The following is a 13,317-nucleotide window of genomic DNA, read 5'->3' as shown; positions in this document are numbered from 1 at the left end:
TCTTAAAGGTAAGACTAAAGCCCAAAGAGATTAAATAACTTACCCAAGGTCACATTGATATTTTGTAAAACTGGACTAGTTTTATAAACATAAAATTTTATAGTTCCTATCCACTTTGTAATAATATCCAGGCTTTGAATAAGTTGGATAAATACTCTAATTCTCCTAGTTTTATAAGCATACAATTATTTTAAATAATTCTAATGATATGAACATAATCATTCAGTATGTTAATACTTTATATACCCAAGGATACCTTATTTGCTCAGATTTTCCTCATAGTATCTTTAAATTAAAATAGCATTATGTAGGAAAGAGATTTTAAAAAAATGTATGACAAACAGAGTAAGACCATTTGAATAACAGACCCAAGAATTTGAAAATGATTCAGTAATCTAAGAGAAAAATGTTGCCAAGTTAATAATTATAATAATTTCACATACTGGTGTTTCAATAACACTGCTTCTCAATTCAAAGTAATAATAAGCCTTTTACTCTCTCAAGTAAGTATCAATGGTAATCTACCTTTGTCTTGATATTCAGATGGTTCTTGTCTAACTTTTCCATAGATTTCAGGCTGATCCCACTGCTCCATTATAGGTAATTCAGATATGTTTAAATATTCTGATCTTTATAAAGATAAAACAATAAAAATGTTAAAAAATGAAAATTAATGTAAGCCTGAAAACTATTTATTCATATAAATAAAAATAATGATTTATCTATTTAATACTTCTATGATAAACTGGACCCTGCCTGGGTAGCAAATAAATAGGTGCTTAATGAAAGTGACCAATACTTAGTCATCTTTACACGCCCTTAGTTAGATAACAAAAGCCACGATCTGTAGAAGTACTGCTGGCATCTGTCCTGATGAGTCAGTTCCTGTTCTGTACTAGTTGTTAAATATATTGAATGTCATTTCTGCATATAGAATGCCCTTATCTGGAAGGGAAATTACATATATGATTGTCCTGTAGGCATCAGGATACAGAAAAAGAATACTGAGTTACCACCTAAGACCTTCTGCTTGCTAACTAGGAATATGAACTTCAGTTTTTCCATTTAAACAATGGGGAAAAAAATACCTCATTTTATGGGCCATGTTGTTGTTTAAGTCAGAAAATATAATGCACAAATGTGCAATTTTCATATTATAAATCTGAGATATTATTAGCATGGACTGAGCTTCTAAATGGAAAGGTTAGACTTTATATGCCAACATGATTTCCATTTTTAAAGTATACTCTTGTCACTTAGTTTATATTCCCTATAAAGAGAGACCCTACGGGAATGTCATAGGAGAGGTAGTTTCCTAGGGAAGAGATGATTTCATGAGTGTTATTTCATAACTGTAGAGTTCTAAACAAATTTAGGGTATTAAAGATAATGACACCAGGCCGGGCGCGGTGGCTCAAGCCTGTAATCCCAGCACTTTGGGAGGCCGAGACGGGCGGATCACGAGGTCAGGAGATCGAGACCATCCTGGCGAACATGGTGAAACCTCGTCTCTACTAAAAAATACAAAAAACTAGCCAGGCGAGGTTGGCGGGCGCCTGTAGTCCCAGCTACTCCGGAGGCTGAGGCGGGAGAATGGCTTAAACCCAGGAGGCGGAGCTTGCAGTGAGCTGAGATCCGGCCACTGCACTCCAGCCTGGGCGACAGAGCGAGACTCCGTCTCAAAAAAAAAAAAAAAAAAAAAAAAAAAAAAAGATAATGACACCATTATGATGTTATTGCTTCATTATGGAACTAAACGGTAACTGTGACTTGATGGTAGCCAGTGATTATCTTTCCCTGAATAAGTGGTTACCTGCAGGAACAGAGTTTATGATAAATATTTTACCTTAGATATTAACATTATATTTATACCTCGATATACTAGGAAGGGAAGGTTTTGGAGTAAAACCGAACTCTTTAAGGTCCACACTTTGAGATTTATTCATCTGTATCTATAAAGAAACAAAAATAAGTCCAACTAGCAGTTTCACATCAATAACTTTAACAAATGAGCCAAACAACAAAACTCCTGCTGGTACATAAAGTCCCCAAATCAATGAATTAGGAGAAACTCAGGTTAGTTCTTGACTTGAATATTTCACTCAGGTCCTTCTTAAATGTTGGCTTTTTTTTTTTTTTTTGAGATGGAGTTTTATTCTTTCACCTAGGCTGGAGTGCAGTGGTATAATCTCAGCTCACTGCAACCTCTGCCTCCTGGGTTTAACCAATTCTCTGCCTCAGCCTCCTGAGTAGCTGGGATTATAGGCGCCTGCCATCACGCCTGGCTAATTTTTGTATTTTTAGTAGAGACGGGGTTTCACTATGTTGGCCAGGCTGGTCTTGAACTTCTGACCTTGTGATCCACCTGCCTCGGCCTCCCAAAGTGCTGGGATTACAGGCGTGAGCCACCACGTCCGGCCTAAATATTGGCATTCTTCATGGTTCTTCACTAGGTCTCTTCTTACACTACACTTTCTCAATCAAAGATCTCATTCTTGGCCGGGCGCGGTGGCTCAAGCCTGTAATCCCAGCACTTTGGGAGGCCGAGACCGGCGGATCACGAGGTCAGGAGATCGAGACCATCCTGGCTAACACGGTGAAACCCTGTCTCTACTAAAAATACAAAAACTAGCCGGACGAGGTGGTGGGCGCCTGTAGTCCCAGCTACTCGGGAGGCTGAGGCAGGAGAATGGCGTAAACCCGGGAGGCGGAGTTTGCAGTGAGCTGAGATAGGGCCACTGCACTCCAGTCCGGGCGACAGAGCGAGACTCCGCCTCAAAAAAAAAAAAAAAAAAAAAAATCTCATTCTTGTGGCTTCAATTGTCATCTACGTGTGAATGACTCTCAAATTTCTACTTCTAGCTCAGCTCTCTCTCCTGATTTTTTTTTTTTTTTTTGAGACGGAGTCTCGCTCTGTCGCCCAAACTGGAGCGCAGTGGCCGGATCTCAGATCACTGCAAGCTCCGCCTTTCGGGTTCACGCCATTCTCCTGCCTCAGCCTCCCGAGTAGCTGGGACTATAGGCGCCCGCCACCTCGCCCGGCTAGTTTTTTAATATTTTTTAGTAGAGACGGGGTTTCACCGGGTTAGCCAGCATGGTCTCGATCTCCTGACCTTCTGATCCGCCCGTCTCGGCCTCCCAAAGTGCTGGGATTACAGGCTTGAGCCACCGCGCCCGGCCTCTCTCCTGATTTTCAAACAGTTTTATCCAACTGTCTGTAGGACATCTTTATCTAGATATCTTGCAGGCCCTCTAAATTCAGTATTTCCCAAGTTGAACTTATTCTGTTCTCTATTCTGGCAAACTTGCTTTTCCTTCAGAATATCTACCCAAACGAGGCCCTACTTTTCTCCCGGTGGCTAATGCCAGAAAGCTGGGCATCATTTTGACTGCTCCTTCTACTTTGTCTCTTATAACCAATGAAGTGGCAAGGTAGTGATTCTACCTCTGAAAAATATTTTAACCCAGTCACTTCTCTCCATTGCTATGGCCACTACCCTAAACTAGGCCATTATTTTGCTTAGATTATTGTAAAAACCACCTAATGAGTCCCTTTGTTCCTATTCTATCATCCTCTAATCCCTTTTCTACATTGCAGTCAGAGTGACCTTTATAAAATACAATTTTGATCATGTTACTGTTAAAACTTTTCATTGGCTTCTCAGTACTTTCATGATAAAGTCTAATTCCTTAAAATAGCAAATAGGTCTGCATGACCTAGCTCCTACTTGCCTCTTCAGCCTCATCTCTCTCTCTATTCCTTTACTTGTAATTGAACTCTAGACATACTGTGTTACTGAGAAAGAGTTTCTTTAAAGATCTCTCTCTCTCTCTCTCTTTACTACCTCTGGACCTTTGTATAATCTTTATGCCTGGAATATTTAGCTATCCCTTCCTTCTATAATTCTGGTGCCTGCCCCTCCATCCTTGGCTTATCCTTCAGGTCTCAATCACATCTATTAGGAGTCCGTTCTTGGTCCATCAAATGTTGATTGAGTACATTTTCTATCTAAACTTAAGTGTGTTGTACTTCTGTCACAGAATCACTCATCACACTACACTAAAAAAGCATACTGACTTATTTGTATTTCTCACTCAACTACAAATTCTATGATTGGGAATAATACTGTCTTATTCATCACTATATCTTAGCACTTCGGCATATTCTTGGTGCTCAATGAAGATGAAAGGAAAGAAGAAAGATTTAGAAAAAAAGGAAGGAAGAAAGAAGGGAAGAAGGACTATGAATAATGGTAATATTTTTAGTCAAGCCCACAAGTAATTCTAAAGTACACTGTGGATACCTACCTAATTGATAGACAGAATAAAGAATATTTATATACATTTAATTATAGAACAAAGGGAAAAATGTTATTAAAACTAACCTTCAGACATTTAACTGGAGGAACAGATGAAACAGCGTTCCTGTTTCTTAAATCAGATAAATATGAAGAAATTGTTGACTCTTTAATTTCTGACTTCTGTACAACACCAATTTTACCTATGAAAAGAAACTTCAGATTCTTTAGGTTAAACTTCAGATTTTATTCTTATAAAGTCAAATTTCTTTAAATTTTCAAATCTAGTATTTACCTTTTTCATGTTGCCCAGAAAACAGAGAAAATTATTTGAGTTATTAAGTTGCATAATATAAATATCATACATAGATAATTAGGATGTCATTACTATCCACCAAAGACCTTTCAATTCTGAACACTTGAAATAAACTTGTTTTAAGGAACTCACAGCAGTCATGTCCACATGTATGTTTACTTTTACAAGGATGATTGCATTCTCGGTTCCCAGGTTTTTTGCTGGCAGTCATTCCTAAATAATATAGGAAAAAACAAACCTATTTGTCACTGCATTTATTATTGTTAATTTAATATAATTAATTTTTATCTAGTTTCCTTCCTTTCAGACAATACAAAAATATTGATTTTTATACTTCCTCAAGTGTTTTGTAATCCACATAATTTTTTTTTAAATAAAGAGATAGGGTCTTGCTATGTTGCCTAGGCTGGAGTGCCGTGGCTATTCACAGGCATGATAATTAGTACTATAGTCTCAATCTCCTGGGCTCAAGAGATCCTCCTGTTTCAGCCTTCCAAGTAGCTGGGACTACAGGCACTTACCACCATGCCTGGTAATTTTTAAAACATATTTTCGATAAGTTAGTCCCTGCCCCACTATTAGTCCCAACAAGAAACATCGAGCCACCTACAAGCTTCTCTCGACCTCCCTGGTGTGTATAACCTCCCTGGTGTGTGTGTGTGTGTGTGTGTGTGTGTGTGTGCGCGTGCGCATGCGCACGTATATATATATAGACACTATATATATATATAGACTATATAGACACACACAGACATATATATATAATTTAATACTCTCAACCTCCATGGTATATATTTTCTATGTATGTATGTGTGTGTATATATATATAAAACATTATATATATATATAAAATAGGGCCAAATATGGCCACATATCAGTAACTTATATACTAAATGACGTAAGAATGAAGGTGGAGTTTAAAAACACTTCTGCTGCTTTGTACTTAAGCCTGAATAACCTGGAAAGAAGAAAACGTCATGGCATTTTGATGGTACTGCTGATAAAAGTTAGTAAACAGGATATAATACATATTTAATAAATATTAGAAATAAATACTTTAGGGATCTCAGAAATTTGCTATATGAATTCACAGAAAAGAGAGATTGTTTCCATCTTGACTCTTCTAAGTTAGAATATATCCAAATATATAATTTATTCTTCATTTATTATATTTTAAATCAGCTTTTTCTTGATCTTAGCTCTCACTAGTAGCACAGGGAAGGAGAGAGATGTTTGAACTGGTCCTTGAAGGACAGACAGAAATATGAACATGAGAATGAGACCAAGGGAAGATATTCCAGATGGAGGGCATAATACCCAAAGGCAGCAAATCACAGATTGTAAGAGCTGAAATCAGCTTATTTTTGCTGGAACATAGATTTTATTTTATTTATTTATTTATTTATTTTTTTTTGAGACGGAGTCTCGCTCTGTCGCCCAGGCTGGAGTGCAGTGGCGGGATCTCAGCTCACTGCAAGCTCCGCCTCCCGGGTTTACGCCATTCTCCTGCCTCAGCCTCCCGAGTAGCTGGGACTACAGGCGCCCGCCACCTCGCCCGGCTAGTTTTTTGTATTTTTTAGTAGAGACGGGGTTTCACCATGTTAGCCAGGATGGTCTCGATCTCCTGACCTCGTGATCCGCCCGTCTCGGCCTCCCAAAGTGCTGGGATTACAGGCTTGAGCCACCGTGCCCGGCCATATAGATTTTAAATGAACCAGAAATGTTGGAGATAGTGGAGAGCTTGAAAACTTTTACAACATTTCTTGGTCCTTTACTCTTCATTTTCGGTACCATTGTTCAATCAAGCTTTTCCAAGTCATGGCACATCTAGACAGTGATAATATACATACTGCAGCCTAGGGTAAATGGATGAGGCTGCACAATATATGAGGCAATGGTTGGTCCTTAGGGCCAAACAGATCAATGTATTGGGTACTGATAAAGTAAAAAGAAAATACCTGGCAGCTGGAAGCTGACAGCTAAACCACAGTATTCCCAATTGAGCAAACAATTTTGAGAATATAAATATCCAGATAAGGCCACTCTGTGACCATAGTAGAAGAAGACAGAGATAAGACTACCATGTAAGTATTTCTGAAACTAGAGAAAAGAACCCTCAAGAACCGTAAAAAATAATGAAACATCCCCCTCTTCTGGCTATCACAGATGACTACTATTTTTTAAATCCTCTCACTTTCAAAATAAAATGTACCAAAATACCCAATATCTCACTTCCTGAGGGCATCCAATCTAGAACTGACCTCTGCTTTCCCTAAACCTTCCCAAGAGTCACCCAGCAGAAGCTGAAATCCTATAATAAGATTCTGAAATCCTATAAGAAAATCTTCCCGGCTCCCTGAGATGACCCACAGTTCTGTTGCTATGGAGCTCTCCTTTGCTGCAGTACATTAAATAGACCTAACGTTCCTCAAACATAAGTGTGTTCCTCTTAGGCACTGACTGAAAGGCTCTGACATTAAACTTTGTAAGGTGTGTCATGACTTACTGCTTCAGGTGTTTTGTCCCAAGTCATGATCCCGTTACCTCTCACTTAGATCAGAACTGGTTTCTTTGAATCCAGTCCTCCATGCTACAATTTATTCTACACACTGTTGCTTATTTAATGCTTTTAAAGTTCAATGCTGGCCGGGCGCGGTGGCTCAAGCCTGTAATCCCAGCACTTTGGGAGGCCGAGACGGGCGGATCACGAGGTCAGGAGATCGAGACCATCCTGGCTAACATGGTGAAACCCCGTCTCTACTAAAAAATACAAAAAACTAGCCGGGCGACATGGCGGGCGCCGGTAGTCCCAGCTGCTTGGGAGGCTGAGGCAGGAGAATGGCGTAAACCCAGGAGGCGGAGCTTGCAGTGAGCTGAGACCCGGCCACTGCACTCCAGCCTGGGCGGCAGAGCGAGACTCCGTCTCAAAAAAAAAAAAAAAAAAAAAAAAAAAAAAAAAAAAAAGTTCAATGCTGATCAGATCAATTTGCCCACTTAGAAACGTGAGTTACTTCCTACTGCAAACAAAATCAATTCCATCTTCAAGGCCCTGCACGATCCAATTCCAGCTTCCCTTCCTGGGACCCTACATCCATCAAAACACATTCAACTGCCATTCTTCAAATAGCCCCATGCCTTTCTAGAACTGTAGCTTTGATACTGTCTCTTGTCTTAGAAGACCCTCCCTTCCTTGCCCAACAGATGCCTACCAACCTTCAAGTCTGACTCAAATGGGACCTCTGGGTTGGAGGTCTATGGTGATGACCTGATCTCATTTCCCTCTCCTTTGGGCCCCTGTGGCATTTTCTCTGTGCTTATTGCTTACTGTATGCTGCATTATATTTAATGTATTTACAGAAAAAACATAGTGGTGAAGTACAGGGAACACTAAAATAGAATTTAAAATGAGCTCTAATATAAGCTCTTATTTGGGAAAAAATAGATTTAAAATAGTATCTGTTCTGTTTATCTCACAGAGATGTAAAAATAAAATGTAACTAAGTATGTAAAAACATTTGCAACTAAGTGATAATATATTAATGTATATTATCTCCACTATCTCTACTATTACATCAATTCAAGATTATACAAATAAATTTAAAACTAAAATTGTTCTGAATGCTGTGAAGGAGAAGTACATCATGCTATGCAATAAGAGGTGGAGCTGTTCTGGTCAGGAACATTGGGCTGAGTACCGAAGAAAGAAGGGAAGTTACGAAGGCAAAGAAGGAGGAGAAAGTGGGATTCAGGCAAAGGGGATAGCATATGCTAAAGCTCTATGACAAGGAAAAGCATGGCACGTTGGAGAAACTGAAAGGTCAGTATGACTGATGCTAGCAAATATGAGAAAGTACATAAGATGAGACTATAGTGGTAGTAAAGGCAGCCTATGTTAGCAGGGGAACAGTTCCACCATGGCACCATGGCAATTGCATGTCTCCATATAGGCCATGTAGGTAAGACTCAACTGGTGGCAGAATGCCCTGTGATCACCCTTAAAAAGGGCAAGATAGGCAGTCTTGTGAGGAGCTATCAAAGGCCATTTCACATTTGTTCCATACCTTGCAGAAGACCCCCGATCTTGCAGAAGACTTGCCATGAGGCAGTTTCTCATCTGCCTCCCTGATTCCACTAAGGCATGGAACTTTCCACTTTGTCCATTTCGGATAAAACTGCTTAGCTGCAGCCTAGAGTTCACGTCTCAAAAACAAAGCAACCTACCACTTATGTTGTCTGTCATCTGACCCCTCTAGTTTGGTATCATCCTGTGGAATTGGGGATAAAGCAGCTAATACCATGCTGATCTTGCTTTGCCATCTGTGTAAGTAATAAAACTGTTTAAATCCATCAGGGTATCCTTACCAGCCAAATCTACAAAAGTGAGGCAAGACTACATAGCAGCTACCACTGCATTGCTGCTTAGGGACTGGCTGACCATGTGACCATATAGAACCTTCTAGGGGATGCTAATGATTTAGATTCGAAGAGCTATGGGAAGCCACTGAAGTGTTTTAGTCAAAGAGGGGGCATAATCAGATTTGCATTTTGAAAAATATCACTATATAGAATGTAATATGGAGAAGAGATTTGAGATAAGACAGAAAGGATGCAAAAAAACCAGTAGAAGTCTAAGCAGAAATGATGGTAACTCCAGAGTGGTGGTGGAGGTAGAGTTACAGAGAATAGACTGATTTGAGAGATATACAGAAGGTAAAAATATTTTTTTTTTTTTTTTTTTTTTTGAGAAGGAGTCTCGCTCTGTCGCCCAGACTGGAGTGCAGTGGCCGGATCTCAGCTCACTGCAAGCTCCGCCTCCCGGGTTTACGCCATTCTCCTGCCTCAGCCTCCCGAGTAGCTGGGACTACAGGCGCCCGCCACCTCGCCCGGCTAGTTTTTGTATTTTTAGTAGAGACGGGGTTTCACCGTGTTAGCCAGGATGGTCTCGATCTCCTGACCTCGTGATCCGCCCGTCTCGGCCTCCCAAAGTGCTGGGATTACAGGCTTGAGCCACAGCGCCCGGCCGGTAAAAATATTTTTAACACAGAATCAAGTGGAGTGGTTTTCTTTCTTGAGCAGCATATTGCTTCCCCTGAAGTTTTGCAGCCTTCCTTTTAGTCTAGCAATATTCACCTTGTTTCTTTAAGTTCACTCAATAGTTCAAGGGTAAAAACAAATACATGGAAATACCTCACCCATTTATTTCTCCCTCATAGATGCCTCCTTCCTTGAACCCTCTATCTGCCTCCTAATGCAACCTAGCCCTGTCCTATAACTGTCATCTTTGAACTTTTTTTCATTAATTTCCTGGGCTGAATCTGCTACGAATGGATTCTTGGGCTTTTTCTTTCTTGTTTTACTGGTGATCAGTTTCAAGCAACTGCCTAAGAAAGGATGTGTGAGAATAAAATTGTCTGAATCTTTGAATGCATTAAGGTATCTTTTTTTTTTTTTTTTTTTTTGAGGCGGAGTCTCGCTCTGTCGCCCAGGCTGGAGTGCAGTGGCCGGATCTCAGCTCACTGCAAGCTCCGCCTCCCGGGTTTACGCCATTCTCCTGCCTCAGCCTCCCGAGTAGCTGGGACTACAGGAGCCCGCCACGTCGCCCGGCTAGTTTTTGTATTTTTAGTAGAGACGGGGTTTCACAGTGTTCGCCAGGATGGTCTCGATCTCCTGACCTCGTGATCCGCCCGTCTCGGCCTCCCGAAGTGCTGGGATTACAGGCTTGAGCCACCGCGCCCGGCAGGTATCTTTTTTTTTTTAATTTTTTTAATTTTTTTATTTTTTTGAGGCGGAGTCTCGCTCTGTCGCCGGACTGGAGTGCAGTGGCCGGATCTCAGCTCACTGCAAGCTCCGCCTCCCGGGTTTACGCCATTCTCCTGCCTCAGCCTCCCGAGTAGCTGGGACTACAGGCGCCCGCCACCTCACCCGGCTAGTTTTTGTATTTTTAGTAGAGACGGGGTTTCACCGTGTTAGCCAGGATGGTCTCGATCTCCTGACCTTGTGATCCGCCCGTCTCGGCCTCCCAAAGTGCTGGGATTACAGGCTTGAGCCACCGCGCCCGGCCATTAAGGTATCTTTATATTACTTTCATACTTAGTAGTTTAGCTGGGCATATAAGGTAGAAAATCATTTTTCCTTTGGAATTTTATTTTTTATTACTACAGTTTTGGAGACAGGGTCTCACTCTGTCACCCAGTCTGGAGTGCAGGTATGAGATCATAGCTCACCGCAGCCTTGAACTCTTGAGCTCAAGCAATCCTGCCTTCTCATCCTTTCAAGTGTCTGGGATTACAGGCACAAACCACTGCACCTGGCTTACCCGTGCAATTTTAAATCAATTGATTTTTAGCATCCAACTTTGCTCACAAAAAGACTATTGCAATTTTTTATTTTCGTTCCTTGTAAGCATTTACAATTTTATCTTTATCCACAATGTTCTGAAATATTGCAATTATGCTTTATATGTAGACCTTTCATTCAGCCTAACTAGCATTAAGTAAGCCTTTTTAATGTGAAGATTTCTGTCTCACTTCAGTTCTAAAAAGTTTTCTCAAATTATTTCTTCTGATGTATTTGTTCTTTCTTGAATACTTAAAAGTTAGATACTGGGCTCTTAAATTGCCTCCTTTTTCTCTTATATTTTCTGTCTTCTTGACTTTTTGCTTTCAGTGAGAAGGTACTGACTTTATCTTCAAGCCCTCCAGTTTTCTTTCCAAACATAATTTTTGCTTCTCTGTGCTTGCTGTGGTTCTTTTTATTTTAAAATGGCATCCTATTCAGTTTTGTGAGGTTACTAAAGTTCTCTGAGGTTACTAAAGTTTTTTTTTTTTTTTTTTTGAGAGGGAGTCTCGCTCTGTCTCCCGGACTGGAGTGCAGTGGCCGGATCTCAGCTCACTGCAAGCTCCGCCTCCCGGGTTTACGCCATTCTCCTGCCTCAGCCTCCCGAGTAGCTGGGACTACAGGCGCCCGCCACCTCGCCCAGCTAGTTTTTTGTATTTTTAGTAGAGACGGGGTTTCACCGTGTTAGCCAGGATGGTCTCGATCTCCTGACCTCGTGATCCACCCGTCTCGGCCTCCCAAAGTGTAAAGTTTTATATTAGGTTTTATTACATTCCTGAATTATCCTGTTGCTCTTTCATCCATTTTCTATTTACTTATTTTGGACTTTCACACATTCTACATTTTCCTCAAATGTCTAGTCACCCTTGGTTGTCTGCCTGTAAGGTTCCTACCATATCTCCATTTCGCATATGAGAAAATTCTTACAGAGGTTAAGTAAGATGCTCAAGACTATGCTGTTAGTAAGTAGCAAATTTGAGATTCTAATTCAAGGTAGTCTAATTCCAGAGCCTGATCTATCAACAATTTTCTCTAGTTGTACCAGTTGCTTCAGCTCTCCCAAAGGATTCATTTAACTTATTTAGAGAAGGAACCTATTGTTTTGAGGTGGGAAGACTAGGAAGAAAAGCTTTGCAAGTTGCTGTTTTAAAATGAGCAATAAAGAGTTGCCTTTGTCTCTTAAATACTAAAGAACTTCTGAAAAAGGATGTCTAAACGCTGCCACAAGGTGGTGCACAATAACTACGCACATTTGCTCCCAGTGGCAACAACTACGATCTGGGAATCTAATGGAGAGATTTTGAGGGCTCCCAAAAATTTCAAGGCAAAGTTGGCAAATCTTGTCAGGAATGAGGACTGTATGCAAGTTTTATTTGTTTGTCTATATAATACTAGCAAATGGATACTACCTGACGAAATCTTTTTGCTGTATTTTTGTTACACATGGTACTTCGAAAATAAAAGTGCTCCCCTCTACCCTGCCGCCCTCCCTACCTCCTGAGAATTGTCTGAATTTGTCTTATTAGCAATATAAGCTTACAGATATTGGTAATTAGAAAGATAAGGTTCTCAGAAAAAAATTAATCTAAGCTGTACTCTTCTCTTTTGAGAAAAAGTCTGGCTCTGTCACCCAGGCAGGAGTGCAGCTGCACCATCTCAGCTCACCGAAACTTCGGCCTCCCGGGTTCAAGCGATTCTCCCATCTCAGCCCCCTCAGTAGCTGGAACTACAGGCATGCGCCACCACACCCAGTTATTTTTGTATTTTTTGTAGAGACAGGGTTTGTAGAGACCAGCCATGTTGCCCAGGCTGGTCTCGAACCTGTAAGCTCAAGCAATCCACCCACCTCGGCCTCCCAAAGTGCTGAGACTACAGGTGTGAGTCACCGTGCCCAGCCTAAGCTGTACTCTTAAGTATACTCCAAAGATAGCAGATTCCATATTCGATCACTGTCATCATCTGAGATGCAAATATTTTCATAGTTTTGCCACATATTATATTAATTTACTTGTTATAAAGTCTCCAGTTCCAAGCATTTAAAGTAAATTTATTAAAAATATCAAATAGAAATGTATTGAAAGAAAATACTTAAAATTACTTTAACAGGGTCATTAACAGGTGGCGGGGCAAGGGTCACTTCTTTAGAAAAAAAGTCCTGACAATAAGTAGAAAATAGCAAGAATCTCTGACACACTTAGTGTAACTTTCTAATTATAAATTCAAATAATCTGGTCTGTGCAGAAGCCACTGGAGTATTTTTTAATATTACTTTGACTTTTGCAGTTCTCCATTTATGCTAATCATAGATTTATGCACTTCATGGTTTTACTTTTGTTTTTAATGATAAGAGAGTCTCCTTTTCATTTT

The 13,317-nt window shown here is 40.4% G+C and overlaps 1 protein-coding gene across 1 annotated transcript in view; it reads right to left on the bottom strand.

The window, feature by feature from the left end:
* HFM1 (helicase for meiosis 1) overlaps positions 1–13,317 on the bottom strand; it is a 147,268-nt gene that overhangs the window by 13,980 nt on the left and 119,971 nt on the right. Inside the window, exons 33-34 of the mRNA XM_033197369.1 lie at positions 1,873–1,952; positions 526–629 (exon numbers count right to left, since the gene is read on the bottom strand). Of these exons, the coding sequence (XP_033053260.1) occupies positions 526–629; positions 1,873–1,952 (184 nt within the window). The remainder of the gene's footprint in view (positions 1–525; positions 630–1,872; positions 1,953–13,317) is intronic.

The sequence above is a fragment of the Trachypithecus francoisi genome, unplaced genomic scaffold, assembly GCF_009764315.1.
Source record: "Trachypithecus francoisi isolate TF-2019V2 unplaced genomic scaffold, Tfra_2.0 Lachesis_group5, whole genome shotgun sequence".
NCBI lineage: Eukaryota > Metazoa > Chordata > Mammalia > Primates > Cercopithecidae > Trachypithecus > Trachypithecus francoisi.
This window is presented reverse-complemented; position numbering and strand designations above follow the sequence as displayed.